Source organism: Acanthochromis polyacanthus, chromosome 19 (genome assembly GCF_021347895.1).
Source record: "Acanthochromis polyacanthus isolate Apoly-LR-REF ecotype Palm Island chromosome 19, KAUST_Apoly_ChrSc, whole genome shotgun sequence".
Lineage (NCBI taxonomy): Eukaryota > Metazoa > Chordata > Actinopteri > Pomacentridae > Acanthochromis > Acanthochromis polyacanthus.
In genome coordinates, this window is record NC_067131.1 from 12844996 (window position 1) to 12870192 (window position 25197).

Sequence of the window (25197 nt, forward strand, 5' to 3'; positions counted from 1 at the left end):
ATTTGTCACCAGTTGACCAGCTCTGAAAATTGTGGTGCACAATTGGCCAAATTTAAACCTTTTTCTAACAATAAAGTAACCGTATCAGCGTTAGCTAGCAGCTATTTTGGATCTGTTGTCCTTGGGCAGGTATAAAAAAAAAAAAAAACAGTACACGAACAACATAAATAATAGAAAATGTATGTTTCACTTTTCCTCTAAGTCACAACAGTAGACCATTTGTAGATCATTATAAGGGAAACACTAAATTCAGATGTTGTAAACATTAAAGTGGTGTATTCCTTCTGAAATATACACATATGGTATTAAATATGACAAATGATTCACCCTCAAAATGAACAAAGTAGTCGCAGTGTCATCAGGTAGCGTATAACATACAGTGGGTACAGAAAGTATTCAGACCCCTTGAAATTTTTCACTCTCTGTCATTGCAGCCATTTGCCAAAATCAAAAAGTTCATTTTATTTCTCATTAATGTACACTCAGCACCCCATCTTGACAGAAAAAACAGAAATGTAGAAATTTTTGCAAATTTATTAAAAAAGAAAAACTGAAATGTCACATGGTCATAAGTGTTCAGACCCTGTGCTCAGTATTGAGTAGAAGCACCCTTTTCAGCTAGTACAGCCATGAGTCTTCTTAGGAATGGCAAGTTCTTCACACCTGGATTTGGGGATCCTCTGCCATTCTTCCTTGCAGATCCTCTCCAGTTCTGTCAGGTTGGATGGTGAACGTCGGTGGACAGACATTTTGAGGTGTCTCCAGAAATGCTCAATTGGGTTTAGGTCAGGGCTCTGGCTGGGCCAGTCAAGAACGGTCACAGAGTTGTTCATCCTTCCTTCAATTGCAACCAGTCGTCCTTTCCCTGCAGCGTAAAAACACCCCCACAACATGATGCTCCCATCACCATGTTTCACCGTAGGGATTGTATTGGGCAGGTGATGAGCAGTGCCTGGTTTTCTCCACACATACCGCTTAGAATTAATAGCAAAAAGGTCAATCTTGGTCTCATCAGACCAGAGAATCTTATTTCTCATAGTCTGGGAGTCCTTCATGTGTTTTTTGGCCAACTATGCAGGCTTTCGTGTGTCTTGCACTGAGGAGAGGCTTCTGTCAGGCCACTCTGCCATAAAGCCCCGACTGGTGGAGGGCTGCAGTGATAGTTGACTTTGTGGAACTTTCTCCTATCTACCGACTGCATCTCTGGAGCTCAGCCACAGTGATCTTTGGGTTCTTCTTTACCTCTCTCACCAAGGCTCTTCTCCCACCATTGCTCAGTTTGGCTGGACGGCCAGGTCTAGGAAGAGTTGTGGTCGTCCCAAACTTCTTCCATTTGAGCATTATGGAGGCCACTGTGCTCTTAGGAACCTTGAGTGCTGCAGAAATTCTTTTGTAACCTTGGCCAGATCTGTGCCTTGCCACAATTCTGTCTCTGAGCTCCTTGGGCAGTTCCTTCCACCTCATGATTCTCATTTGCTCTGACATGCACTGTGAGCTGTAAGGTCTTATATAGACAGGTGTGTGCCTTTCCTAATCAAGTCCAATCAGTTTAATTAAACACAGCGGGACTCCAATAAAGAAGCAGAACCATTTCAAGGAGGATCAGAAGAAATGGACAGCATGTGAGTTAAATATGAATGTTGCTGCAACGGGTCTGAATACTTATGACCATGTGATATTTCAGTTTTTTTTTAATAAATTCGCAAAAATTTCTACATTTCTGTTTTTTTTCTGTCAAGATGGGGTGCTGAGTGTACATTAATGAGAAATAAAATGAACTTTTTTTGATTTTGGCAAATGGCTGCAATGACACAGAGAGTGAAAAATTTCAAGGGGTCTGAATACTTTCTGTACCCACTGTACATTTCCTGTATCTTGTACATCGAGCCACTGTTTCTCAAATGGAACCATGTAAAACACTCTCTTGGTTAAATACTGTTGACATCGTAATCAGTTGTTTGTTGACATCTGGTGGGTAAAATCACGATAATTTCTCACACATTCAACCATTAGAAAATTACTTGAACCAAACAACTCAGGATGTAAAATATTTACCACATCCACAGGGAATATAAGGTGATAAGCCATTTGTTGTGGTAATAAATTAATTTATTGTTTCAGCAGCTCTATTTCAGATTGCAATAAATAGATTTAACAAACAAGCAAGCAATTAATCAGTCTGGAATAACAGGCAGTTTTAATGACAATCATGCTGTTCAGGTTTTTACAAAGTCCTTATCTTGGACATTTACGTAACATGAAAGCCCATTCTGCGTGTGTTACACTATATAACAGTGTCAGCCAAAACTAATTAACCTGCTTTTTAGACAGAACATCTGTTTAGACCAAAATTAATACAAGCAGAGATGCCCAAATACAGCTTTTATAAAGCAAATGCCATTGTTGAAAAGTTTCCTCTCACAGCTAAACCTGGAATTACATGAGATAACCAAACATTAGAAGGACCAATTATGTAGAAATACGACAGAAAGTGTGATGTTCAAACTCCTAACAGGTGCAACAGAGCTAACATGGTGTCACAGTCTGCACCACAGTTTGTCAACCAAATGAACTGAAATGACCTCCAAAACTTTTAACTTGTTTGCAAATTCAACTGTCTATTCATTTAAATTCCACAGCTTTCCTCATGACAAAAAAAATACTCAGAAGGAACTAATTTACATTCTGATAGTGTGCCTTTGTATGAGGGCATCTCCATCTGTAAAGCATCAGCCTCTCTGGTTAAGGATCAGTTACTGCAGCCCTGTTCATTGTGCTTGGAGGAACATTAAAAAAAACAAAACAGCACAATTATTTGTGCTGTCATCTGCAGGTCTGGTCAATTGTTTGGTTTATATGTTCTCATCAGACCACATTCTAATTGGTCAGATAGTTGTCAGTGTTCCTTTCAAAAAGGAGAAAAGTATTCCAGGATTAAACCATTATTTTTGGGAGAGAGAGGAACACACTACCTCTGGACACCTCCATGTCTTCACAACTTTGATTTGGCCTAGCGTAACTGAAAATGCTAGGTTTTAATTATGTAACACTGACCATTAACCACTTGACACCATGTCACAAAAGTCGTGCTGCAGCTGCATTATGTTTACAGAAATGGCCAAAAACACAAGTTTAATCTTTGCTGACACAAATTTATATATCACAGCTCAATAGCCAATATGGCATTTCTTCTAAAAATGACAGGCCAACGAGTCTGCTTTATATTCCTTGATAGCTTTTGTGTGGGGATATATCATGTGATTTTCAGAAATCACATGAATAAGGGCAGGTGCGTTCTGGTTTCTGCTGAATCTGTTGTTATAATTTCAGTATAAAATAATGAGGTCAACATGACTTAATATGCTGCAACTACGAATCATATATGCTTATGTATAATGGATTTAGGCTAATAAGGTTAGCAGGTAATGTGCACTCAGTGCATGCATTTAGTTATTCTCAAGGCAACATTTTTTTTCTCCTATCAATTAGTTTAGGAGTAGATATAATATCTGCAAACCACGACTTTCTTTCATCGAATACAGCTCTAGACTGTTGTGAGAATTCCCAAAGAGCTACTAGAGACTACCCTTTTCACACCCTCTGTAGCAGACTAGTAACTGTTTCCTAAACGTAGGGCACAGATCAAAAATTGTCATTCACATTTTCGCCACAAAAGTACCTTCCGATTTTATTAATTTGTGCATTATGTAATGAACTAATCAGAACTGTTGCTCACTCCATGCTTGCCGTAACTGCAAAGTTTCTCCGATGTGGATCCTCTGGTGTCTTTTGAGATTCTCCCCTCGACTGAAGCTCTTTCCACACTGGTTGCAGTAGTACGGTTTCTCCCCTGTGTGGACCCTCTTGTGTTTTTTCAGGTCTCCTGCCTGACTGAATCGCCTCCCACACTGCACGCAGCCATATGGCTTCTCTCCTGTGTGACAACGCTGGTGGATTCTTAAATTTCCCACCCGACTGAATGTTTTTCCACAAACAACACACAGGTGTAGCTCATCTCTCCTGAGATGTTCCATCCTGATTTGTCTCCCATCACTAGCAGCCCTGTTGGCTTTTGTAAATCCATGCCTTCTGTGTGTGGTGTGATTTGAATGGACAAAAACAACTCCGCAAGGTTCTGCACTAACTTGTGGCCTCTGGGTCTCTGCAGCGGTGTGACGAGAAGAGTTGCAGCTTAAATCCACACATCCGGTGTATTGTTCTGGAGCAGATGGTTGCTCTGATGTTGTGCATTCTGTTGGGTTCGATTCTCTTTTTATGGCAGCCAAGTTTACCCCAAACAGACTGCCAGAGTAAGAGCTGCACACGTTATTTGATGAGACTGAGCTGGTGTCCCTGTTTGCACTGTGTGATGTGTGGCCAGTCGCTGCATCCTTGATAACATCTGGCTGTGCTACGCAATGCTCTGGTGATTTTTGAGCCAATTTGCAGTCAGTTTGTGACTGAGTATCAGTGTGGCTCTCTGGCTCCCTGGATTCCTGCTTTACATCAACTATGTGGCTGTTTACCACATTTTGCTCCGTGACAGTGACATCTGAATTAAGCCTCTGACTGAGGCTCAAATCCTGTTCATGATTCTCTGTGTCGTCATTAACGTCAAGTAATGGCTCGCTCGTAGATAGAACAGCTGTGAAATTAAGACCAAAAGCAAAAAGTGTTTACTTTTATCCAAGAACTTGTTGCAAATAAGCCACTTCAACCAGAATGAAAATGTTACATGAAGTAAAATGAGAAATGCCCCGAGATAATTACGCTTGTACCCACGAGTGCTTTCTTTGGATATCCTGTCCTGAAGCTCCTGCAGTTTCCTCCTCAGACTCTCATTCTCTCTCTGTGTTCTGGCAGTTTTGGCCTGGTACTCAGACACCGTCTCCTTCACCGCCTCCAGAACCTCCTGCACTGCTTCTGTCAGTAGTTTGGCCACACGGGCATTCAAACGGTCAAGTTTAGACATCCTGAAATAATAATAATAATAAAAAAAAACATGCAGGGAAGAAAAGACCGTGGATAAATTATGGAACGACTACACGTAACTCTCAGCAAAATAAACCATAATGAGGATATTTAATTAGATAGTAATGAATAGAAAATGCCTCATAAACACTGGGGTTATATAGTAGCAACTTGGGGTAGATAAAATTGGTTTTGTTTAGTTGGTTACACATCCATTTATACCAGAACCGCAATTATTAAATCCTTTAATTGTCAGCTATCAAATGAAATGCTACATTACTTCTACAATGAATTGGTTTGGATATTTTTAGAGTAAAAAAAAAGTTACAATTTTCTTACTTCAGCTTCTTAACATTTAATATTCTCTGGTGTCTTCACTCCTTTATGATAATAAATTAAATATGTCTGAGTTGTGGACAAACCAGAACATTGAAAGATGCTGAGCTACTTTGCTCTTTCATAAACTGGTCACTAACTTAACTATTATGATACAGGAGAGAAACAGAATGGGAATCAGCAAGCTCAGTTAATAGTTCATAAGTAACGTTCTTTTAAAAAAAAACTAAAAATCGAGAGAATCTGTGACAATGTGGGCTTTTAGCAGTAATTCTTTAGGCAAATGGCAATAATTACCCTGAAATACAGCTTAATTACAGGTAATGTTATCACGTTTATATGACAGTAAATTCACATATAAGTTCGTCTAAACACATGTGAAACGACCACAGCAAAACTCGTGTGTTTGCTCCCTAGTTAAGAATGGTGAAAAACTGCACTGGTACCTGCAAGCTAGCCGTGAAGTTAGCTTCAACATAAACAGCTAACGTTAGCTACATTAGCTGCTAACTCCGTACGTTATAATTTTCCATTTAAACGTCCCAGAAGTCCAACAAATCGTCAATATGGTCACTGTGTCTGGAAAATATTTTCTTTTATGGTGCCCGAAGCGGTGTAACGGCTAAAAAACAATCAACAAACAAAAACAACATTACAAAGCACAACTGTGAACGCAACAAAACAATCCACGACCTCCGGAAGTACAAACTGAATCAGTTCCGCGTTGTGGTGGTTTTCACAATAAAAGCGCGAGTTTAAGCCTTTTAAACAGATTTAACTCTATTGTCCTGTGATAATGCCCTGACAAATCCCGAGAAACAACAAACAACAACAACAACTTGATCAAAAAGACTTCATACTTTATTAAAAACCAAGTCACAACAAAATGAACAAACAATGTCCGAACTGAAATGGACTACAGCTTTATTTCTTAATTAAGCTCCTTTCAGACATTTACTCCTTTCCATTCATCTGACAACATCTCAGCATGTCGGCTTCAAGTCTGAACAAGCACCCAGTGCACTTTCCCGTAAAAGTCACAATGGCAATCTTACTAAGTCAGAACTAGCAAGTTTTGCATATCATTTTCAACACAACAAGTCTGAGCTGCATGTTGTCACATGAACATGTAGCCGTCATGCACAAGCAACATACTTTGAGATGTGTGAAGCGATTTGAGGAAGGATTTTTATGGATTCCATCACTAAAACTGGTGCAAAGATATCAAAAAGAGCAAAAGACACAGTTTGTGTACCAAAATTAACCTTCTCATTAACTTTGCTCTACATTTTCAAATTTATTACAAAAAGAAAAGTTCAGGAAAGGAACATGTTACTGTGATAAAAACTGACACACAACAGCTTAATTAATGATGCTCAGAAATAGTTGATGCAATCTATTTTATTTAGTTATTTTCACCCACAAAACATTCATAGAGTTGATGTTAAGTTTGTTGCTTCTAGCTGTAATGTAGGAATCTTCAGTCAGACGTGAATCATCACAGTTTTCGAGACATTTTTATTTTTACTGTTGATAAAGTAGTAATTAGACTGTCATCACACATGGACAGAGTTTTCAGTGTTTGTGGTAATCATAATAAACTAAGTAATTATTTATGTGGACAGTTTGATGAGCTAACTAATGTAACTAGCATAGTCTTTTAAATATTTTTTTTAAGTCAAACTGGATACTTTTGTGGTATTCACATACAAGACCAAGTGCATACAAGGTACTAAGATGTTCTGGTAGCTTACACCAGCACATAGATTATTTATACACTGAAATAAACTCAAAAGCATATTCTAAGATTTCCTTAATCATTTCAAAATAAAGGATTTGTTTGGGATCTTAACCTACATGAGAATACATGACTTTTCTTTGGTAACTGAATGGCTGAGAAAGGCCCGCACAGCCTCATCAATCACCTCATTCAGTCCCTCCTGATTGCTTGAAGCACACTCAAGATATTTAACAGCCTGTATCTGATTTGCCATTGTAATTCCCTCCTGCTGGGTCAATGTGGTCTGATTCTGCTTCTTCAGTGTCTCCAGAACCTCCTGATCATCTCGCAGGTCACTCTTAGTTCCCACAAGGACAAAAGGCACATCAGGGCAATGGCGTTTCACCTCTGGGTACCATTTTCGCTTCACATTTTCATAGGACGTTGGGTCAGCAATGGAGAAGCAGATGATGATGACATCTGCTTTGTTATAGATGAGCTGGCGAAAATGTTCATAGTCGTCCCTGCCGGCCGAGTCCCAGAGAGTCAGACTGACCTGCTGGTTGCCTACACTGACCTCTCTGCTGTATGTCTCATAGAAACACGGTATGTAGTCCCTCGGATAGACGTTATTGATGTAGGTATGGAGCAGGTAGGTCTTTCCTACTCCACTGTCTCCAACAATCACACATTTGACACTCTGCATTTTGACAACCTCGCCTCAAGAAAGTCTGAAACACAACCACAATGGATTTTGACCTTTTCCTTCTGTTTAATGGTTCAACACCTGCCCTGATTCTACAGGATGCTAAGCTTATAGCCTACTAATTATATGGATGACTATTTGGACATTTCTTTATAAATGTGTACGATTAAATCTGGCTCAACTTCTGGTAACTCAATCTGCTTTCATAGTGTACATTTACCATAGCAATGAAGCTGGGTTTAATATTTTGGTACTATATTTGTCATAATTACGAGAAAACATCTCATAATTATGATCTCTGGGTCTTTTGTTTAAAATAATAATAAAAAAAACCTTCATATTGACATTCAAGCTCATATTCATCTATCCTCTCAAATAGTATTGATTGAATTATTAGACAGGATCTCCAAATTTTTTAACATTACCTTCAAAATGTTTATTTTGTGGTGGTAACAGACACAAAATCAATAAACAGAACTAATGGAAGAATCAAACTTACCTCTCAAATCTGCTGTTGTTTCAGAGTGTTGGGTTGAAGTGTCTTGTATCTTGTATCTTGCTTGCCTGAGTAAAAATGTAAAAAATGTGTGTAGCAGGAAGTCACATTTCATCATTTCTACCCAGTATCCTGCTTAAACGAGTTGCAGCATGCCAGGAAGGAACATGGAGTAAGTAGCTGCTGGAAATTTCGAAATTGGGAAACACCTGGCAAGTGTTGGGAAATATGTTTAGTCATCCTCTCTGAAAGGTGAAGCAAAAGGACACTGTAGTGTTCCTCACTTCTGATTATCTCAACCAAATCTACAGTAAATCTCAGTAAGGAAATTGCTTAACACGAACAACAAGGAAAACAGAAGACATGACGCAATCCAGATTAACAACAAATGCAAATGTTTGATTGTAGTTTAACTCTCTGCTCCCAAGATGGATCTATAGTATTTGTAGGGGATCTATTTTCTCTATATGACCAGCCTCTTTTAAGAGCCAGAGCTATTTTTGTTGCATGATTTATACACTTTTCATGCTGATAAGGAAGCTCTACAAGCAGGATTAACTAATTAATTGCATTGATGTCACAGTTCAGCTTTGATTCCTGGTTTTTTGTTTTTCATCACTTCCACCCACCAGCCTTTCAATCATCTAATACAACCACTTCCCCTGTTAACACCTTTACACTCTTCTGGTTTCTTTATTTTCTGCCACCTTGTCTCATATGTGTTTTAGTGCTCCATGTTGAAAGATGTATTAATTCCTAAAATGCATGTTGCTTTTCTTTTTTTCTGTATTTGGGTATTACAGGGTTATGTGTATATATAAATAGTTTGCTTGTACTAAAATTTTGATGTAATATAACAAGAAATGTGCAAATATGATGCATGTCAAGCAACTGGATCTGAACGATTTGAGACTAAGAACACTGAAAAAAACCCAAAAACAGCCTTTTAAGCTGAACATACATTAAAAAAATACATGGTTTCTACTAATATGACTAATATTATTTACAAAAAAATGTGCAAATGTGATGTATTTCAGATCTGAAAACATTGAAAAATTAAGTCCTTAAAGGAAAATAAAAACAAAAAAAGTTTTTAAGTTGATTATACGTAAAAGATTGATTGTTCCTACTAATATTTCTATGTAATTTAAAAAGAAAAGTGCAAATCTGACGTAGCTCGGGCCCAAAAACGCTGAAAAATGAAGCCCTTTATAGGTCACATTTGCACATTTGTTTTCAAATTACGTCAAATATATATATATATATATATATATATATATATATATATAAAACTGATTAAGAAAATGAATTAAGTTCTATTTTTGCAATAGTTTTAGAGGGTTAAAAAGACTTCATGCCTCTTTGGCAGCTTTAAAATACAAACAATGGCAGGAGCAGGACTGATAAATGTACATCTTCCTTTTGTATTCATGGGGTATGTGTGTGTTTGAAAGAAAAATAGAGTAAAAAAAAATGTATGACATCCTTAAATTTTTTGTCCCTTCATTCCACATTATAAAGTACATTTATTGAAAGTGATATATAAAAAATGTCATGAACATCACTTTGATCATCTCATAGAGATCATAAAATACAATACATAAAAAGACAGATGATGCCGTTGTTTCATATTAATCTGATGCCAGCCGTCTCCACTCTTCTCTCCTTTTGCCTCTTTGTGGCCTCAGATTTCAGGTGAGAAGAACTAAGATGTGACGACATAGATCGAGGATGTAAAAACTGATAAAGAAGAAGAGGAGCCGGTTCTCCATTTCTCCTCTTTATTCGTTTGTTTAGTGGACTTCTCTTCCTCTTTCTGTGCTTTTTTCCCCTCTGCCTGCCTCCTAATGACCTCTGCTTTGCTCTCTGCTTCTGTTTGCCTGCTCGCCTGCCATCCGGCCTGTAAGCTTCTCTTATCGGATTTGTCAATAAACCACCTACAAACTACCACCTGCTGTTATTCTGACACCAACCAGCAACTGCTGTCTGATGCTTCTCCAAAAAACACTGCAGGTGCTTGTTAAAAGGACCAGACACATTCAATTCAATAATGCTCCGTTGTCCAGAGACTTATCAACTTTAAAATAGCAGCAGGGCAAACTCAGCACTTCTCAATACACCGGCTCTCACATACAAGTTTGCTCAAAGCTATGCTGAGATTGTAAGGGTGAGAGATTCAAACTTTGTACAAGCTGAATCCTGTAAGTACCACATTAAAATCTGACATATAACAGTAAGGCAGAACAACAGGAATGTGACAGGTGCTCTATAATACAGACAAAAGTAGGCACAGCTACTTTTTCATGGACTTAAACTCAGCTGAATTCCAAAATTTGTAGTTACCATTCTGTTACCTTGCCTAAAAATCAACAACAGCAGATTCACAGATGGGTTTGCTGGTGTTTCTTCATGTTGCTCGAGTGACTAAAGCTTTTCCCACAGTGACTGCAGCCAAACGGTTTCTCTCCGGTGTGGTAGCGCAGATGTACGGTCAGGTAGCCCGACTGGCTGAAGCGCTTCCCGCACACTGAGCAGCAGTACGGTTTCTCCCCCGTATGCACCCTGCTGTGTTTCTTGTAGTCGCCTGCGTGCCTGAAGGTGCGACCGCACAGCGAGCAGCAGTAGTGTTTCCTGACGCTTCTCTGAAATGCCGTCGAGCCGGAGAATCCCACCTTTGTGCTTGTTTGCGCATTGTTCTGTTTGTGTGCTCCACCATCGCTGCAATTTTGATCCACGCTGAAGGCCACTCCAGGCTCGTTGTAGAGTCCGAAAGCGGCTTGAGGAGGTTCTAGGTTTAAAGATGCGGTGCTTGTTGGTGCCCCGTTGTAAAAATAATTAACAATGCGCAATCCACTTTCTTCTGATGCACGCTCTACTTTCATTTTCTGATCATTTTCAGGGATCGATAGTGCAATAATGGGTTCTACATGGTCTAAAACTGGTGTTGATTGTCCTTTAACGGTCTCTGTTTTAAGATTTATAGTGTTGTCAGAGTTGTCATGAGGTCCTGTTGCACCTTTAGGGGAGAGACATGGAGAACCTAAGGATGGAATGGGTGCATCATCGTCTTTACGTTCATCTGAGGGGTAAATTACTGAAGCGACCTTGTCAGAAGGGATGACTTCTATGTTGCCTTCCAGCTTTTCTTTTGGTTCCACCTCGGCCTGCTTGGATTCAGGGGACGTTTGTGGCACTGTTCCTGCAGTACAACACAATCATGACAAATAAAATCAACTTTTCTGTCGAATTTCTCAAAACTTTCTGGACACAAATGCTTAGATGTGTTTTCTCACCAGTGCTCTCAAGGTTTATCTTGTCTTGGAGCTCCTGCAGCCTCCTCCGCAGACTCTGGTTCTCTCTCTGGGTTCTGGCGGTTTTCTCCTGGTACTCTGACACAGTTTCTCTCACAGCCTCCAGAACCTCCTGCACCGCTTTACACAGCAGTTTTTCCACTCGGACATTCAGACGCTCAACTTTGGACATCTTTGAGGACTGAAAAGAAAAAAGAAAAGAAAGTGAGTGAGAGGAGTAACATGATTTCTATCAAAATTATGACTTCAATTTGTCCTTCCTGACATGAAAAATATACCCAAAGTTATTCATACCCATACCAAATTTTGACTTATGATGAGTTTTAATTGGACCAATAAGTTTCTTTTGGATGAAAATGACATTACCAAAGGAGAAGAGATGGTAGGGGACATTGAAATGATAATTCCAAACTGACATGACGTGATACTTATAGTTAAACTGTAGGTTTGGTTGTGTAATTTCCAGCCAAAAGACACCAATTTGGAAACATAAAATTACCTAAAAATCCAAATATAGCACAAATATGAATAATTTTGGACTTTACTATATGCTGGCTATTTAATATTTATGCAAAAATACCATTTACATGCAATACAAGTATAGCAAATCTGCAAACAAATGCATTTCTCTAACACAGACTAACTGTAAAAGGATGCATGCTCATGAATGATTACTAACAAAAGAAACGGCAGCATACCTTCAAATAATTCTGTAAAACAGACTCCTTTGTTGACTCCCAGTTTATCTAGTGCTGTTCACGCTGGATTCACCCATTGTTTCCAATATTCACGTTTATGCAGATAATCGTCGCATTTAGGAATCATCATTCCTTCTGGTGGATCAATAAAAGTCAAAGCAAGAGTCTATTTTTCATGTTTTTCTTAAGATAGAGAGAACAAATGATTTACACAAATAAATAACCTGCTAATTGTGCTTGATGTGAGCACGAATCACCATCTTCTTCCTGGGTTTAAAGGTTACTAGTGTCCTGGCTGCGGTGCGCTGCTGCCCCCTACTGGTGGGAACAGAGAACAACCTCCGCAGAAGCGAGTTCAGTCCTGTGCAATATCACCTAATGTAAAAGGATTCCAAAACAGTAGGAAATCAATGCAACTAAAGGCAATACAGTTTTCATTTCTGATTTTTTTGTGTGTGTGCATCTTCATTTTTTATAGCAGGTTTAACTTTCCTGGGCATGAAAAACACCAAATTTACGCAGAGATGTACTGGCATTCTTCAGAGACTTTTGGATGGGTTGTGTTGTTCTTCCTTTCTCTTTCAAATATCTAAAAAAAATTGTATTGGATTCAAGTCCGGCTACATACTTGGCCTTCTTTTGAAACTCATGTGTGATTCACCAGTGAGCTTTGTATCATTTTCATGCTGGAATATTCCTCTTCTGCACACTGAATGATAAGCCTTCATGGTTCCGTGTATAATTGTTATCTACTCAAAACTTTATACAGACATGCAGACTCCCACCTCTGTGCTTCACTGTCAGGACGACGCATTCACTGTTGTAGTCCGGACGAGGATCACACCAAACATGCTGGACCTCATCTGAGCCAGATAAATTTATCTTGGTCTCACCTGAACAAAGAATGTGCCCCAGTCTTCATCGGGTTCAATCTTGTAGTTTTGTGACACAGCAAGTTATGCAGTGTCCTGAGCTGTCAAGAAAACTCTGATTTGCACTGACAGATCCTGTGAAAGTCTCAAGAACTTGCCTGTTTTTCACTTCTAAGTAGCACAGTGTGGTGTCACTTTAAGAGGATGATCACTGCGGCCCTGATTAGTGGTACTATGGCTCATTCTATACGTCCTGGTTGCTGCTGTAACTGTATTCTGACTGATTTTTACATCTGATTTTAACAGATTTTATTCTCTTTCATGGATGTGAAATCTCAAAATAAGAAACTTTTCTGACACTCGTTTTCTATGTGGAGCCATGATGGAGACACACACACGGACACTGAATCTGAAGGATCTCAAGACCATTGGAACTTAAAAACTGCACAAAAGATCTTGCAGCAGCTACTTTTCACACTTCTTGTTTTACTGTAAATTCTTAATCCTGTGCTTTAATCTAGCATGCATTTTATTTATTTTGTTGAGTGAGTTGGTGTTTGATTTTAATTGCTGCACCTTGAAGGTTTCTCTGGCTGCTGTCTTCACGAGGCTGCCCTTGAAAAAGAGGTCATTGTATCTCAACGGGACCGAGTTGGTTAAATAAAAAAATGCAGATTGATAAAGCACAAAGATCCAAAACTGAGAATATTCAGTTGTTTACAAGTTTGTTTGTTTTTTAAATCAGCGCATGCATACAGTTATACTACTCAGAAATCACAGGTTGACTTTTGTTACACTGAGTTTCTACTTTGGGGCTTATATCTCCAATACATTCTTCCTTAAGTATCTGTTTTTGATTGTTAGATAAAATATTAATTTTTGTTGGACCAGTTTTGCAAAGGTACTGGTGTTGTATACTGTATAAAAATCTACATTCATTATGCTGATTTTATGATATATCTTTCTGTTTGATCCTTTATAGCTGGATTCTGTGAAGGAAATAATTCTGTTATTGTCATGTCACTGTGTAGAAAATAAACTACACCAGTCAATGTATCTTGCTATGCTTTATAGTCTCAACATGTTCCACGAGTTTGGTTGCTTCTGCAACTTATAAGGTAAATTATTCAGAGTAGAACAGGCTTCAGAGAACTTATTTGACATCAAATCATGACCTGTCATTTCAGCAACAGATTGTATTTACGCAAACATTTAAAAAAAGTGCCTTATAAAGTCTAACTATATATTCAACCCTTTTTCCCTAAACTGACTCCTTTTCAAATACACACTAAAAGAAGCTGCTGTAGGACTGGCACACAATGGCAAGAAGCATCAGTCCATGCAGGTTAAACAGTGAACTTGGTACATTCAAACATTAGGTCCTTTGTTCGTAAACGTCAGATGGCAGTTTAGTTCTCATGGCCGTCCCTCTGCAGACATTTCTTCAAACAGACTGAGCAGGTTCTTTGGTTCAAAGCTGGGTCGGGGCAAAACATCCTCGGTTCCGACCCGTTTGCGACCAGATCGCTGTGAGGACCTGGTGACTGAAGAATTTAAGCTCTGCATGGAAGCTGTGTGAAGCTCCGAGTGTATGGGACTGGCAGTGGGCGTCAGCGTGCAGCAGGAACCATTAGAATGGATGCTGGACGGGGTACGAGCCAAATTACAGGGGGACCAGTCAGCCAGGATTGAGCGAGTGGGTGTGTGGACAGGACTGTGTATCATTGAACCTTGGAGAGGAGTGGACGTGCTTTCAACAGATAGTCTGGATTTGACCCTGCGGAAAGTGGAAAACAGAAAGAATACCAAAGGAAATTAGCAGAAATAAAAACTTAGCCCGAGGTAGAAGCAAAGGAAGTGGCTCAATAACAGCTTCTGAAACCAAATTCTGCAGCAGAGCCAAAACAGAAATTGGTACTGAAAAACTGCAGCTTAATTTACTCAGGCAGAATAGGCTTTTTTTTTAAACCAAATGACCAGACATTATGGGGCACTGCTTAACTTTCTGTTAAATAAAGGAACACAGACTCGCTTCTTTTTCTGAGCCAGGAGGTGGGAGATTCTGTTTGCGCCTTCTGATTAAAGAGCATCGATCCCAAGCTTTAGAAGAGCATCATCAGATCGACACAATGACTCCCTACCTGTGTGAGAAGGTGGGAGAAAGCTCTGGGTCTCTGTGCTGTGGAAACACGGCATCGTCCTCTTCACTCCCTGAGTCGGTACACATGGCACTATAGGACAAAGTCACATCGCTGTCCCAGTTTTCCTTTGGAGGAGTGCAGGGAGGTGGCTTAGTCCAACGGGGGAGGAAGGGCAAGCGAAAGGACGAGAGGAGTCTACACCCAAAGCACACCACTGACTATGAGGGGAAAAAGATAAAATAAATCACAAAAATATAAAAATTGAACCATCAAAATTGATGGTGTGTGTCACGTCTTTTCTGCTTTTAAAAAAAAAAAAAAAAAGTCAGCCTAAATCTCTTCTACACTGCAAAAACTCAAAATCTTACCAAGTCTATTTGTTGCATTTTCAGTCAAAATGTCTCATCCCACTTGATTTATGGTTTTAAAGTTTAAAAATGTGGAAAAAAAAAATTTTTCACAGTGAAACTTCTGATGTCCACATTTTTGGGAAATTTTTGAACATTTTTGATGGAAAAAAGAAATGTTAAAAATGTTTCTTAAGAACATTCACATAAAAATAAACCAAAATCCAGTGAAATTCGCTGGACTTTGGTTGATTTTTATGTGAATGTTCTTCAGAAAATATTAGAAGTTTTACTGATATAAATGGAATCACTTTAGATGTTTTTAGGATTTTTTTGGGAAGATTTTTACTAATTTTAAAAAAAATATTTACAAGAATTTTCTTGCCAAACTTGGGGGATTTTTTAAAAATAAAACCTTTAAGGGAAATTTTTAAGGAACTTTCTTCCTGAAGGTTTTGCAAATTTTCAGAAATTTGGGAAATTTTTGTGGTGATTTTTTGGGTTTTTTAAGACAAGGAAACAATATTTTTGGTGCCCATAAATAAGGACAACAGGACAGTTAATACATGTCAAATTAAGAGGTTACATGAAAGCAAAAATCTATTTTTGAGTGAAACACTGCCTTTTTGTTTGCATGTCTGGCTTATTTCAAGATACCTAAGCTTGACAATCCTGGTAAAATAAAGCTTAAAATAAGTTTTCCCAGCTAATTTTGAGATCTCAAGATTCTAAATCTCATATCTTATTTCAAGAAATCTTACCAAGCCATTTTTAACTGTTCTATTGGCAGATTTTTTTCACTTATTTCAAGGTAAAAGTTCCATGGAATAAGTTTTTTTTTCTTGTTTCGAGAGTGGCATTTTTTTCCAATGTAGAGAGCGGGAGAAGGCAGTATCCTTATTATCATTATTTTAATATCACAGCCATAATAATATTGGCAAGGCTGCCAGTGCATAACAACTTTATTCCCCCTTTGCAAGCCAAAACATGTCATACATACAAAAACTTGTGTTAAAAGGGTTTATGGGGAATACTACCTGGCACAGGGAGGCAAGCGACAGCATAGTCTCAGCTATCATGAGATAAATACACCGTTTCCATCTGCGTTTCCTCACACAGGGGAGTTCCAGAAGCTCCGACACTGTGGGTCTTTTGGATGGTTCTGGGTTGAGCATCATCCGGAGAACTGTCTGCAGCTCCTCTGACAGGCCTGTGGAGATCCAAAAAGTCATTTCAATAAAGATAACAGGACATTTTGTGACGACTTTAAAGAAAGCGGACCTCACCATTGGTAAATTCTGACGGCAGATGGCCTTGTCTGAGCTGCTGCCATCCTTCTCCCCCGTTTGGAACGTCGATATTACAGGCGAGCTCTAGAATAGAAACTCCCAAGCTGAAAAGACAAAGATTTGATGATATTTACACATTAATTTAAATCGGAACAATCAGTTACATACATATATATATTGGAATACAATTTAATTTATGGTATGTGTACCTGAAAACATCTGCAGCAGGTCCGTACTCCCCACAGAGCAACTCAGGAGCCATGTATCTGGGATCTCCCTCCTGAACGTCGTCTTTCCCTTTCCCCTCTACAGGACCTGAGCTCGGTTTGAGCTCCAGCAGCAGCCCGAAATCTCCGAGCTTCAGACGGCCAGAGTCAGTGATGAGAACGTTGGCAGGTTTGAGGTCCAGATGCACAAAACCTTGACAGTGCAGGTGCTGCAGTGCTGAGAGGAGGTCGCACAGGTATGCCCAGGCTGCAGGCTCATCTGGATGGAAACGTTTAAAAAAAATGACAAAAGTCAGAATGTCAAGAAGTACAAACTTTATACCAGGGGTGTCAAATTCATTTCAGTTCAGGGGACACATTCATTCCAATTTGATCTCAAGTGGTCAGACCCGTTAAATCATAGCATAATAACCTATAAATAATGATGACTCTAAACTTTTCCTTTGTTTCAGCGCAATAATTTTCACATTTAATGAATTATCTTTCTACAAAACATTATGAACCTGAAATTTCTTAAGAAAAAAAAATCAATTTCAACAACATTATGCCTCAGTTTATCATTAACACAACCTAGAACAAGAACTTGTCATGGTCTAGGAATTATTTCAAATTCACACTTAATGTCTTCTCTGTAACTTTTATACTTTTCAAAATCGTCCTGCGGGCCGAATTGGACCCTCCGGTGGGCTGGTTTTGGTCCGTAGGCCACACGTTTGACATCCCTACTTTCTATGTATCTGAACAGGTTTTCTTGTTGTTTTTGGACAGACCTGGACCAGGAGGTTTTTTCTCAGCGTGGAGCAGCAGGCTTGTGTTACACAGCTCTGTCTGGATGTACAGTCGGCCACACTCCTCCCACGCTGCCACAAAATCCAGGATGTGGGGGTGAGGACACAGACGCTCGTGGTTCCTGGCCTCCCTTAAACTCCGGTTCCTCTCACTTTTACCTCTGAAGCGTTGAGCAGAACGCTTGACTGCATACCGGCAGCCATCCTTGTTGTTTTGCACCTGGAAAAACACAGAAAACGCAGAGGCCTCATCTTCTATTCATATAACAACACATGATAATCATCCCTGCAGTGAGAAAAGAAAGCTTTCAGAAACATTGGCTGTAAACATTGTCCTAAACTTTGAGACACATATACAAACAAGTCCTTGTCTTACTCACCTTGAAGACCTCTCCAAAGGATCCTCTACCCAGCAGGCCCAAATTAGTGAAGCACTGATTGAAATAGGACTGCTGTTTGCTGGGATCGTACACAGAATTCGGAGGGGGAGACTTACTAAGAGAAAGGGAGAGGGGTGTCCAGTGGGACGTGTGCTGGAGGACCATCCTGCTTAAAGAGGGACATCCTTTGGACGGTGGCAGAGGAGGCAGTGAATGCGAGAGTCGAGCAGGAGAAGAGCAGGGTGAGTTGGAGGCGGACGACAAGGAAAACGGGAGACGGCGCTTTTTGAGGGAGAAGGACTGCTCTGCATGGCAGAAGTGGGTCGGAATAGGAAGAGGCACCTTGGTCACTGAAGCTTCCACTGCGACGGGCATTGTGTAGAGTCTTTTTCAGTTTCTTTCTATGACGAGCTGCAACATTCAAAAGCAAAGAAATAAAATACTAGCAGTTAGAGATGCACAATATGTCTGTTCACCAACAACATGATGTGAGCATGTGCAATAGTCACAAGTGTAATATGATATAAGACCAATTAACGTAATAAAATCATGCTACAAGTTTTTTTTGCTACTTGATTCGAACAGAAAATTCACATTTTCACTTTACATGACTGATCTACAAGAGGAGCCTGTCTGATGTAATACAATTTACTCTGATTTAAAGGTTCTTAGATACACAGATTTAAAAAAAAATGATTACAGAAATATGTTAAGCTAAAATAGGCACTCTGTCAGAAGCAACACAACTAATTTGTCAATTAAATTAACACAACAAAGCTTAGTATGACAAGTGTAAAGCAAAAAGAAGAAATGCTCTGTATGCCTTTACTGGTGTTACACCAGATAAGAAAGGCTCCAAATGGCCTTTGTTAACTTTTAAACATTTTTTTTCAGTGCAGAAAAATCACTCCAATCATTCAAGAAGAATCTTTTCAAAACAAATTTACTCATGTTATCTACTAAAAACTGTGCGGCCTTGTTTATTCATTTGGTTGACAATTAATGTTAATGTATCAGTTAAAACTTTGTATAGCTCATGCTCATTCAGTGTACTCTTTCTTCTGCTGATACACAGAACTGTGCTAATTTAAAACTACGAAGACATCATTTGTTTGATTTCCACAGAACCACAGCAAAGACATTTAAATTTAATGTTCCTCTGAAACATCGTAACTTTCACTGTAACATTAGATTTACCAATAGACAATAAAAACTGTTCGGTCACCAAATTAACTGTCGTATAAAGAAACCAAAGACTGTTAGAAACTCTCTATATGCAGAGAGCACCACTACAGATATGTGACATCCTGAATTTCTCGTCTGACAGGTTGTAGAACTTTTGTTTGGCATCGGTATAGATCAGATCTTCTGAATAGATTGGTGACAACCTCATTTGTAAATCAGCAGGTCTTCTCAGCCTGTGGACAGCTAGTAGTGTTACCTGGTAGACCTGGCCTGCTGAATGAACCCAGCTACATAAACTGAATTAACATTTCGCACGTTTGACAGCGTGAGTTTTCAGCTGTAACACGTATTATATCCACATTTCTGAATTGCTTATCATAAACATTACCACAAGCATTGTTCATTTTTGCCAACACTGACGACTGTAAAACACATTCTGCTAACGTCAAAGAAGGGCAGACCAACAATAACCATAACAACACAACCCTGCTAGCTGGCTAACCCGCCGTTTAATAACTAACAGTAACTGACAACTCATCCGTAAGTGAAGCAGAAATAGATAAAGCTCTCACACAGACCATGGTCCAGTTGGAACGACAGTTTTCCAAACAGTTTTCCTCACAGTCGCTGTGTCCAAACCTACGGAGCTCCCTTCATCCATGTAAGCAGCTCGCGCCAAATTCTGAACATTTGACGCAGAGCTGCGCAGCTGCGGTTCCTGAATACTCTGCGCGCATCTTCATTGCGCAATTTCCGCAAGCGGTGCAGTCTGGGGTTCTGCTGCACAACACAGGGCTGGCGTATCTGGCTAGCTAGCTGACCACTTGAAATGGTAACTATTATTATTACTGTCGACGATTTTCTGAGATTATTGTCTAGATACAACCACGGAATTAACGCCAGGCGCTTTGTTCTCAAGTATTAAAGCTAAAATAAGGAACGGTACTGTCTGTTGTTGAAATGTTAATTTCACTTTGTTTATGCTAAACTGCTAAAGCTAAGTTTGCTATGTTAGCTTCCCATCTGTAACGGGAGGTGCAGCTAGCGAGGCAACTTAGCTTGGCTAACCTTGGAAGTAGTGTTAGCTAGCTAACGATCGAGGTTCTCTAGTCACATCAGCTGAACGTGTTTTGTGAATGTCAGACCTACAATTGCTTTTAATTAAACTGTTAGGCCTAAAATTAACTGAAGACTTAACGCTGCGGCTAATTTAGCGTGAGCTCAGATCTACGTCTGCTTGTCCACTGTCCACTGCTACCTGCGAGCTTATAAATCAATGAACTGTCAGTGGCGGTAATTGTGCTGTATCCGGGAAAATACATTAGCAAAACGGATGACTAAAGATTATAAATTCCGTGGAATGTGTTTGCTAACAAGTCATGTTTGGTCTAGATTAAAGTGCTGTGTTTCAAAGAGTTGCAGGGTGGACAGACAGTATTACCTCCTGACATGGCCTGCTGAGATGTTTAGTCAAATTAAGCAGTTATTGCCTGACAACCTGCTTATAAGTTGAATGAACCACAGACAGTCTTTCCTTTGTGATTACAGTCTAAACTTGGAGTAACGTTTTGTGCAGCTAATGTCAAGTCTTCATCTTCTTGGTAAACAGATTCAGCTGTTGATGCAGTATTTAATAGGAAATTGTGTGCTCACTTTTTTTTAGGACGTGTTCTTAATGATCCGGCGTCACAAGACCACAATCTTCACAGACGCCAAGGAGTCCACCACTGTCTATGAACTGAAGCGTATTGTTGAAGGAATACTTAAAAGACCACCCGAAGACCAGCGGCTCTACAAAGTGAGTTTAGGGCAAAGTATTACAGCATCAGGCTGACTAACGATGCATTTTATTTTGTTAAAATACGGGCAGGGGATCTCAGTGTTCACATTTCACTGGTGGCACATTATACGTTTTAGGCCGATTAATGGATTGAACTCTTGTTCCACAGGATGACCAGTTGCTAGAGGACAGCAAGACCCTGGGTGACTGTGGATTCACCAACCAGACTGCCAGACCTCAAGCCCCAGCTACAGTTGGTCTGGCTTTCCGTATAAATGGTATGCTCTGTTTCTGGAAGTTGTGTGCGTCGAGATATCAGAAATGGTTTTTCTTCAAAGTGCAGGAATTTCTGTACAACCAGTGTTTCCTGTCTTTGAACAGAATCTTGCTTTTCCGGTTGTGGCAACTCTTCCACAAACATCATTTTGGGCTTTTTTTTTTGTTGTTGAATTCATTTGTTTAATGTCAGGAAATCATTGCTTCAGCTTTGTGCTAATTTATCTGCATTCAATTAATTTAAGCCCTCAAGGTGTGTAACTGTGCTGTACTGCAACTTACACATACAGGTCTTTGCTCTTCAGTGCCATCTCGGAGGTGTTTTTTCTTTAAGCAGTGTAATTCTTTATGCTATAGGATTTTACCTCTGTTTGACATGTCTTCTTAATCAGCGATTTTCTTACATTTTACATAATTCTCTTAAACTGTCTCCAGAGAACATGACTAATTTCAACTTTTTTGTGACTGTAACCGAGGATGGTAGTCATAAGTACAGCAGATTGTACCTCTGACGCAAAATGCATTACAGAAGCAGGAAAAATTGGTATTGGTTCCTCTTTTGGAACGATTACTCCCTGTGCGACCTTGTTACTTTAAATCCTTTATCATCACAGCCTCATTTTAGCTATTTGATATATCTCTGCTTGATGCCACAGAAAAGATGAATGTATCCTGTCATGGTTTACACTGGTGGCGTATTCTGGTCTTCAAATCACTAAATGAGGTGTATTTTAAACGTTAAAGGACAGTTTAAATGCAGTTGTATTGCGAAATAACAACACAGTTAGATTTTAAACTGTGTCTATGAATGCAGTTGAAATACAATTGACAAAGACTAGATCTCTTGTGGATTTTGATCTATGTGATCGATCAGCTGGATTACAGTCTGGGTTCACCAGCAATCGTGTAAGAACATGCACACTAGGGCTGCAAGTAACGATTCCCTTTGTTGCTGATTTATCTGTTGATTGTTTTCTCAGTTAGTCAATTAGTTGTTTGGCCTATAAAATGTCAAAGTGGTGCTAAATGTGGATCGGTGTTTCTTAAACCCAAAAAGAATGTCCTCAAATGTCTTGTTCGTCTGCAAGCCAAAGATATTCAGTTTTCCTGTCATAAAGAGGTAAAGAAACCAGAAAATGTTTACATTTGAGAAGCTGGAATCAGAGACTTTAGACTCAAAACAATTAATCGATCCTCAACCAGCTGCCGATTGATGCAATCGTTGATTATTGTTGTTGCTCGAATTCACACAAGATCTTCTCTAGTGTTGGAAACCTCTTATACAGGGATGTGATTTTTCCGCGAATTCGCGGAATTCCGCTTTTTTTCAGGGATGGGAATTTACCGCGGATTTCATTTATTTGAACGCCGATTTCACAAGTTTGAACACTTTATTGTCGCTGATACTCCTGCGCAATGGTAACGACGTTAACGATAGCTTGTTAACGACGATTGTAAACGGCCCAGCGATTGGACGTCGCTGCGCCACGGCCACACCCCCCCCGATCAACAACTTTCCGCTAAAATCAGAACTTGCTGATCCCGTCCCTGCTTATAATGTAGCCTAAGTGCCCTTGCCTTGAAGCTGTCCAAGTGCTTTAACCAGACTAGTATTACTTTCAAGTATGTCCTGAATTTGCTTTAATTCGAGTTGATGCGTATTTGCTTCGATACACATGCCAGTAAATGTTCACCGCAGCAGCTTTGGTGTCATGGCTTATGTAACCACAGCGAGCTGTCAGGATGGAGCTCATGTTTCCTCGTCTCCTTTTTGCCCTCCAGATGAGATGTTCGAGCAGCTGCACATCGAGGCCTTCTCCAGCCCCCCAGAACTCCCTGATGTGATGAAGCCTCAGGACTCCGGTAGCACTGCCAATGAACAGGCAGTGCAGTGATGGCGGGCAGAGGAAGCGAGCAATGGAGGGAAGGATGGAAGTGGGTGTGTGTGGATTAACTGCAGTGAAGAAGTAGCGGGGTGGAGGATGTGTAATATAATTTCAGTTGATGGATGGGGACATTAATAGGTAACCAAGCCTATCCATGTTACCTTCATGCTATCATCTCGGCACCACCGCCCTTCCCCCAATTTACTTCACAAATCCTTTTTTTTTTTTTAAACTCTATACGATTTCCACATCACATGCAGTTCTGCTCCTTGAAATTTGCTCTTAAGCACCAACTGGCTCAAACTTTTGAGTGAAGAAGTTGGTTTGGAAAGTATGATTGTGTACGTGTGTGTGAGTTGTTCTAATTATTATCATTAATATTTTGGAAAAGGTGGCGGCATAGTCGTGTGTGTCACAGTGCTCTAGAAGTAACATGCATGGATAAAGAGTCCAGTGTCTGAATTAGCAAAACTGCATGAACAAATTCAAAACAAAGGCTTTATTTTCACAGCAACAGATAGACCCACCACTGATAAGTTTCCTTCGTCTGATTCTCCCAGTTTTGTTGTACATTTCTGACTTGATTTCATACCAGGAAAAAACGTCTTCATGATAGTTAATTTTCTTTGTTTTTGTTGTCATTTTGTTTCATCAGTGTGTTTTACTTGTCAGTCCTTTGTTGTGTTTCATGCACTGAGACCAAAGGCAGGTACCTCTTGGACAGCAGAGGGATATTTTTTGGTCAGAGGACATTCTGTCTGTGACATACAGTATAACACAGGAGGAGTGTTTTCTTGCGTTACTTTTAAAAAATGCGTACATCACATGTCACCAACATTAATGTGGCACCTTCCCTTAGTCACACAAACATAGCCTGTAACTGTGAGCTTGCTTAATTAAAAGTTTTTCCTGTTTTGTTTTTTACTCTGCTTGCTAATTTGTTTTTATTCCAATCACAGATTTGTGTTAATATTTATTGGTAGTAAGAGTTTAAGGGGTTGGTATTAACCTTCTTGTTGACCTGTTTTAAAGTTTGACTGTGGGGGAAAAAGATATTTTCACAGAGAAACTTATGATGTCCACATCTTCAACATTTTAGGGAAATCTTTGAACACTTTTGGTGGAAAAAAGAAATGTAAATGTTTCTTAACCCTCAAGCGACCAAGCTATTTTAGCGACTAAAATGACCGACTGGGGTCATTTATGACCCCACTATATTTTACACAGGAATGTCTACTTTAGTGCCTCTTTTTGTGCTTTCTTACCTATTCCACTCCACTGCATTTTAAGATGGATATTATAAAATAACCTTCTGTTATTATTTATGGATTTTAATCATTTTTGACTCAGAGCTAAAGTAAAACCATATGAACAATATGATGCATTGTAAGAACGCAATAATTTTTATTTAGACATGCTTTGTCTGCCACTTCTTTTAAAACTTTATTCCTTTTGTTTCCTCAATAGTAAATCAAAAGTACATAAAAACAAAATCTACACAAACCTCTTGTGTGTGCAATGTAACATGCAGAGAAGTGTTTAGATTAGGGGCGGCTGTGGCTCAGGTGGCAGAGCCGTTCGTCCAATGCAAGACACTTTACTCACCTTACCTCCAGGGCTGCCACTTACACTAGTGTATGAATGTGTATGCTGTGTAATGTTGGTGGTGGTCAGAGGGGTTGTAGGAGTGGATTGGCAGCCAGTCAGTCTGCCCCAGGGCAGCTGTGGCTAAAAATGTAGGTCGACCAGCTACAGTGCACTGCAAAACACTGAAATATAGCAATTAGA

The 25197-nt window shown here is 39.5% G+C and overlaps 5 protein-coding genes across 6 annotated transcripts; 1 reads left to right on the forward strand and 4 right to left on the reverse strand.

Annotated features, from left to right (window-relative positions):
• Positions 1 to 2087: 2087 nt before the first annotated feature.
• On the reverse strand, positions 2088 to 6034 carry LOC110955421 (zinc finger protein 773-like). 2 transcript variants are annotated; one of them, XM_022200416.2, is made up of 3 exons: positions 5754 to 6028; positions 4783 to 4973; positions 2088 to 4645 (listed from the first exon to the last, which is right to left on the reverse strand). In XM_022200416.2, the coding sequence occupies exons 1-3, from the start codon at positions 5783 to 5785 to the stop codon at positions 3720 to 3722; spliced, it is 1149 nt and encodes a 382-aa protein (XP_022056108.1). In that variant the 5' UTR covers positions 5786 to 6028; the 3' UTR covers positions 2088 to 3719. The 2 variants fall into 2 exon arrangements, with proteins under 2 accessions (XP_022056108.1, XP_051795599.1); XM_051939639.1 differs by having other exon boundaries at positions 4525 to 4645; positions 4779 to 4973; positions 5754 to 6034.
• A 112-nt stretch (positions 6035 to 6146) lies between these two features.
• LOC110955423 (rho-related GTP-binding protein RhoG-like) lies at positions 6147 to 9156 on the reverse strand. Its single transcript, XM_022200418.2, has 2 exons — positions 8233 to 9156; positions 6147 to 7758 (listed from the first exon to the last, which is right to left on the reverse strand). The coding sequence occupies exon 2, from the start codon at positions 7731 to 7733 to the stop codon at positions 7161 to 7163; it is 573 nt and encodes a 190-aa protein (XP_022056110.1). The 5' UTR covers positions 7734 to 7758; positions 8233 to 9156; the 3' UTR covers positions 6147 to 7160.
• A 579-nt stretch (positions 9157 to 9735) lies between these two features.
• On the reverse strand, positions 9736 to 12505 carry LOC110955422 (zinc finger protein 181-like). The gene is made up of 3 exons (XM_022200417.2): positions 12239 to 12505; positions 11523 to 11721; positions 9736 to 11428 (listed from the first exon to the last, which is right to left on the reverse strand). The coding sequence occupies exons 2-3, from the start codon at positions 11710 to 11712 to the stop codon at positions 10611 to 10613; spliced, it is 1008 nt and encodes a 335-aa protein (XP_022056109.2). The 5' UTR covers positions 11713 to 11721; positions 12239 to 12505; the 3' UTR covers positions 9736 to 10610.
• A 1659-nt stretch (positions 12506 to 14164) lies between these two features.
• pkmyt1 (protein kinase, membrane associated tyrosine/threonine 1) lies at positions 14165 to 20166 on the reverse strand. Its single transcript, XM_022200413.2, has 8 exons — positions 20046 to 20166; positions 18283 to 18693; positions 17885 to 18122; positions 17097 to 17373; positions 16885 to 16991; positions 16636 to 16808; positions 15252 to 15469; positions 14165 to 14887 (listed from the first exon to the last, which is right to left on the reverse strand). Exons 2-8 carry the CDS (start codon positions 18655 to 18657, stop codon positions 14527 to 14529), a joined length of 1749 nt encoding a protein of 582 aa, XP_022056105.1. The 5' UTR covers positions 18658 to 18693; positions 20046 to 20166; the 3' UTR covers positions 14165 to 14526.
• An 18-nt stretch (positions 20167 to 20184) lies between these two features.
• LOC110955420 (elongin-B-like) lies at positions 20185 to 24333 on the forward strand. Its single transcript, XM_022200415.2, has 4 exons — positions 20185 to 20299; positions 21131 to 21265; positions 21417 to 21525; positions 23306 to 24333. The coding sequence occupies exons 1-4, from the start codon at positions 20297 to 20299 to the stop codon at positions 23416 to 23418; spliced, it is 360 nt and encodes a 119-aa protein (XP_022056107.1). The 5' UTR covers positions 20185 to 20296; the 3' UTR covers positions 23419 to 24333.
• Positions 24334 to 25197: the final 864 nt, after the last annotated feature.

What these genes read in the sequence shown, in the direction of transcription:
- pkmyt1 (XM_022200413.2), bottom strand. Translation starts at nt 18,657, where the DNA reads ATGCCCGTCGCAGTGGAAGCTTCAGTGACCAAGGTGCCTCTTCCTATT. An exon ending in GAAAAAACCTCCTGGTCCAG is followed by an intron (nt 17,374 to 17,884) that starts GTCTGTCCAAAA and finishes GTTTCCATCCAG; the next exon opens with ATGAGCCTGCAGCCTGGGCA. An exon ending in GCCGTCAGAATTTACCAATG is followed by an intron (nt 16,809 to 16,884) that starts GTGAGGTCCGCT and finishes GGATCTCCACAG; the next exon opens with GCCTGTCAGAGGAGCTGCAG.
- LOC110955422 (XM_022200417.2), bottom strand. Translation starts at nt 11,712, where the DNA reads ATGTCCAAAGTTGAGCGTCTGAATGTCCGAGTGGAAAAACTGCTGTGT. An exon ending in GATAAACCTTGAGAGCACTG is followed by an intron (nt 11,429 to 11,522) that starts GTGAGAAAACAC and finishes GTTGTACTGCAG; the next exon opens with GAACAGTGCCACAAACGTCC.
- LOC110955421 (XM_022200416.2), bottom strand. Translation starts at nt 5,785, where the DNA reads ATGTTGAAGCTAACTTCACGGCTAGCTTGCAG. An exon ending in ACTTCACGGCTAGCTTGCAG is followed by an intron (nt 4,974 to 5,753) that starts GTACCAGTGCAG and finishes TTATTATTTCAG; the next exon opens with GATGTCTAAACTTGACCGTT. An exon ending in GATATCCAAAGAAAGCACTC is followed by an intron (nt 4,646 to 4,782) that starts GTGGGTACAAGC and finishes TTAATTTCACAG; the next exon opens with CTGTTCTATCTACGAGCGAG.
- LOC110955423 (XM_022200418.2), bottom strand. Translation starts at nt 7,733, where the DNA reads ATGCAGAGTGTCAAATGTGTGATTGTTGGAGACAGTGGAGTAGGAAAG.
- LOC110955420 (XM_022200415.2), top strand. An exon ending in AAGACCAGCGGCTCTACAAA is followed by an intron (nt 21,266 to 21,416) that starts GTGAGTTTAGGG and finishes CTTGTTCCACAG; the next exon opens with GATGACCAGTTGCTAGAGGA. An exon ending in TCTGGCTTTCCGTATAAATG is followed by an intron (nt 21,526 to 23,305) that starts GTATGCTCTGTT and finishes TTTGCCCTCCAG; the next exon opens with ATGAGATGTTCGAGCAGCTG.